This window comes from Penaeus japonicus, unplaced genomic scaffold (genome assembly GCF_977035675.1).
Source record: "Penaeus japonicus unplaced genomic scaffold, GWHDUDI00000001_assembly GWHDUDI00000032, whole genome shotgun sequence".
Classification (NCBI taxonomy): domain Eukaryota; kingdom Metazoa; phylum Arthropoda; class Malacostraca; order Decapoda; family Penaeidae; genus Penaeus; species Penaeus japonicus.
The window spans coordinates 1,081,561-1,084,060 of record NW_028234434.1 but is presented as its reverse complement, the minus strand read 5'-3'; the positions used below and the strand labels follow the sequence as shown (position 1 = coordinate 1,084,060).

Genomic DNA, 2,500 nt, shown 5'->3' with positions numbered 1-2,500 from the left:
TTTAACTTCAAGGTTCCATGTATTACCAATATACTATTCATTTGGCAATATGATGAAAAAAACATTTACTTTTATTATCATGTAATAAAGGTTACCCCTTATACATTTCATTTAAAGCTTTCAGCAATCCAACTTTATCTAATTTCAAACTGAAATTTAAAGCTCATTTACTCTTTTTGTGTGATACTGCCTACAGCACTGTATACACATAAATGTTCTTCATAAATTGTCATATTAGTTACATAATATGGCAGGGGAATCTTTTTCTATCTTTATGGTTTAAACGCAGCAAATTTCATTTCAAGCCTGTCCAGTATATAAGGAGTAGATATATGGCAAGAAACAAAATTGATCCACAATTAAAAGCAGGGTTAAGAAAAAAAAAGAAAAAAGTGCTATTGTCTACAAAATTAAAAAACAAACATGGAAACCAGGAAATCTTACAGCGGCACAAACAACTGCATCGTAAAACATCTGAGGATCTTGTGCATCTTACAGGTCACAACACATAATATAATACTAGAATTTTCTACATCTTGAAAACACCATCTGTGGCCAAACTCAGAGTCCCCTAAGTTGCCTGTGAAACCTTTTTATTTCTTTCCATGAGATCCAGTTTTGTTCCCAACACTCCAGTATATTCTCCTCTCACCACCTACATCTTTTAAAAAATCTCTGCTCCCTGCAGGAGATATACTGAACTGGGGAGCATGTGGCCGTTTCTAACAAGTCACATTGAACAATAATTTCCCATTTTGCTGTCACTCAAAGAAGTCTTGCATCTCCTCAGTTAGCTTTTTACAGTATTTGTTTCAACACTAAAGTAGTATTTGATAGGCTAGTTATCCATTATAATCATCAATACACCCAAACAATAATCTCATTGTACCAACTGCTATGAAAACGTAAATTTCACAGATTTTTCTAATGCAATAACAGTCTTCATGTTGTAAGCACAAACATCTGACAACATTGTGGATATCATCAATAATATTATCATGAAAATCTATATATAAATTCCATCTATAAATTTCTGTTATACCATTTCATAATTATTGCACTAATTTTTTTAATATAGTTTTAGAAGAAACCACTGGATTGAACAAGGAAAATTGATGATATTTCAAAAGGTCACTTTCTTGTCAGTGTCTCTTACAAAAAAATAAATAAAAAAATAAATCAGACACATAAAAGATGTGCCAAAAGGTGATGCTTATTTCCTGAGGGTGTTTGTCTGTTTTTTGCCATGACTGTATTGAAATCTGAAAAATAGCCAGCATAATTTACCTAAACTTATACAATATACCAAAGTTATGTTGATCAGTTCACTATTTAATGCAGGTGTTGCAGACTCTGACTGGGTGATCCCACCCTCTCTCCTTGACCGGCCTGAGATTGGGGGAGCACGCGTCACACACGCCCTGACCACATGCTCGGCAGTGGTGCAGCGTCAGTCTCGGGCCAAAAGCCTTACCACACACATTGCAACTCTTTATCAATTCATCTGGGATCCAGTATGATGGTCGTGTAGTGTCTTTCAGGAATTCTGGAATGTGATGCAAAAGCATTAGCAATATCTTGTTTATAAGTGCTTGTCATATATCTCATATTGTTCTTATAAGTGCCATGATCAAGTACATGAACTACATGAAGTTCTGCCAATTTTACCTATAGGATATTTTGCCACTGATACCAATGTTCCTGAGATGACTTCACTAACTTGGCGGGCTCGGACAGTCCGGTCATCACCATTACAGACAAAGGCTGTAAAGTATTCAAGCTGTATCATAATCTTAATTTATCCCCAAATATATTATACTTTCCAATATAACTTTTCATTACCTATATATCGATTGTCTATTTGAAAGAAACATTTAGAACAGTTATGGACAAAATCCTCTCTTGGTAGGAGTTTCCTTTAATAAGTAAAAAATTTTGATGCCAAAAATAAAAGATGTCTTGCAAAAATATCAATAATTCTGTGCATTAATGCCACGGATTGACAGACAAAAAATAATAGTTGTAAACCACAACAGTTGAATCATTAGCATAAAATGGACAAATTAGTCAACCCATTGTCAACGGGGCTGTTTTGGCTCCTGGATATTTCAGATGCATAAGCCTAATGCCCCAGGCTATTCGCAAACTCTGGCCACAGTCAAGCGCTACGCGCCTGATCACCCAGCGCATCAGCCAGAAGGACAGCTATGACAACACAAGGCTATACAACACAAGTAAAAGATGTAGCAAACTGAACAATCATACCTTCAGCCTGTTCCTCCAGGTTTTTTCTGGCTTGGAGGCAGTTCTTACACACTCTAACAGGCTCATCTCCCCAGCCCCTTTCTGGCACTGGCATTGTAGCATCAGAGCAAGTATCGCAAAATCCCTCACCACACTTGCGACAGTGGTGAATGGTGGTCAGGGGCTCATGACACAGCTTACAGTGCTACGGACAACAATGTTTCTCAGTTGCTTTGGTTGTAACTATATTCCGTGC

General features: G+C 36.7%; 1 protein-coding gene across 6 annotated transcripts in view; it reads right to left on the bottom strand.

The window, feature by feature from the left end:
• The window catches only part of LOC122259062 (zinc finger FYVE domain-containing protein 1), a 19,617-nt gene that overhangs the window by 117 nt on the left and 17,000 nt on the right, over positions 1 to 2,500 (bottom strand). For all 6 annotated transcript variants that reach the window (XM_086556260.1, XM_043025563.2, XM_043025566.2 and 3 more), the window contains 3 exons: positions 2,266 to 2,449; positions 1,669 to 1,764; positions 1 to 1,546 (listed from right to left, as the gene is read on the bottom strand). The exon at positions 1 to 1,546 is cut by the window's left edge and continues 117 nt beyond it. In XM_086556260.1, coding sequence (XP_086412386.1) covers positions 1,329 to 1,546; positions 1,669 to 1,764; positions 2,266 to 2,449 — 498 coding nt within the window. In that variant the 3' untranslated portion in view covers positions 1 to 1,328. The remainder of the gene's footprint in view (positions 1,547 to 1,668; positions 1,765 to 2,265; positions 2,450 to 2,500) is intronic.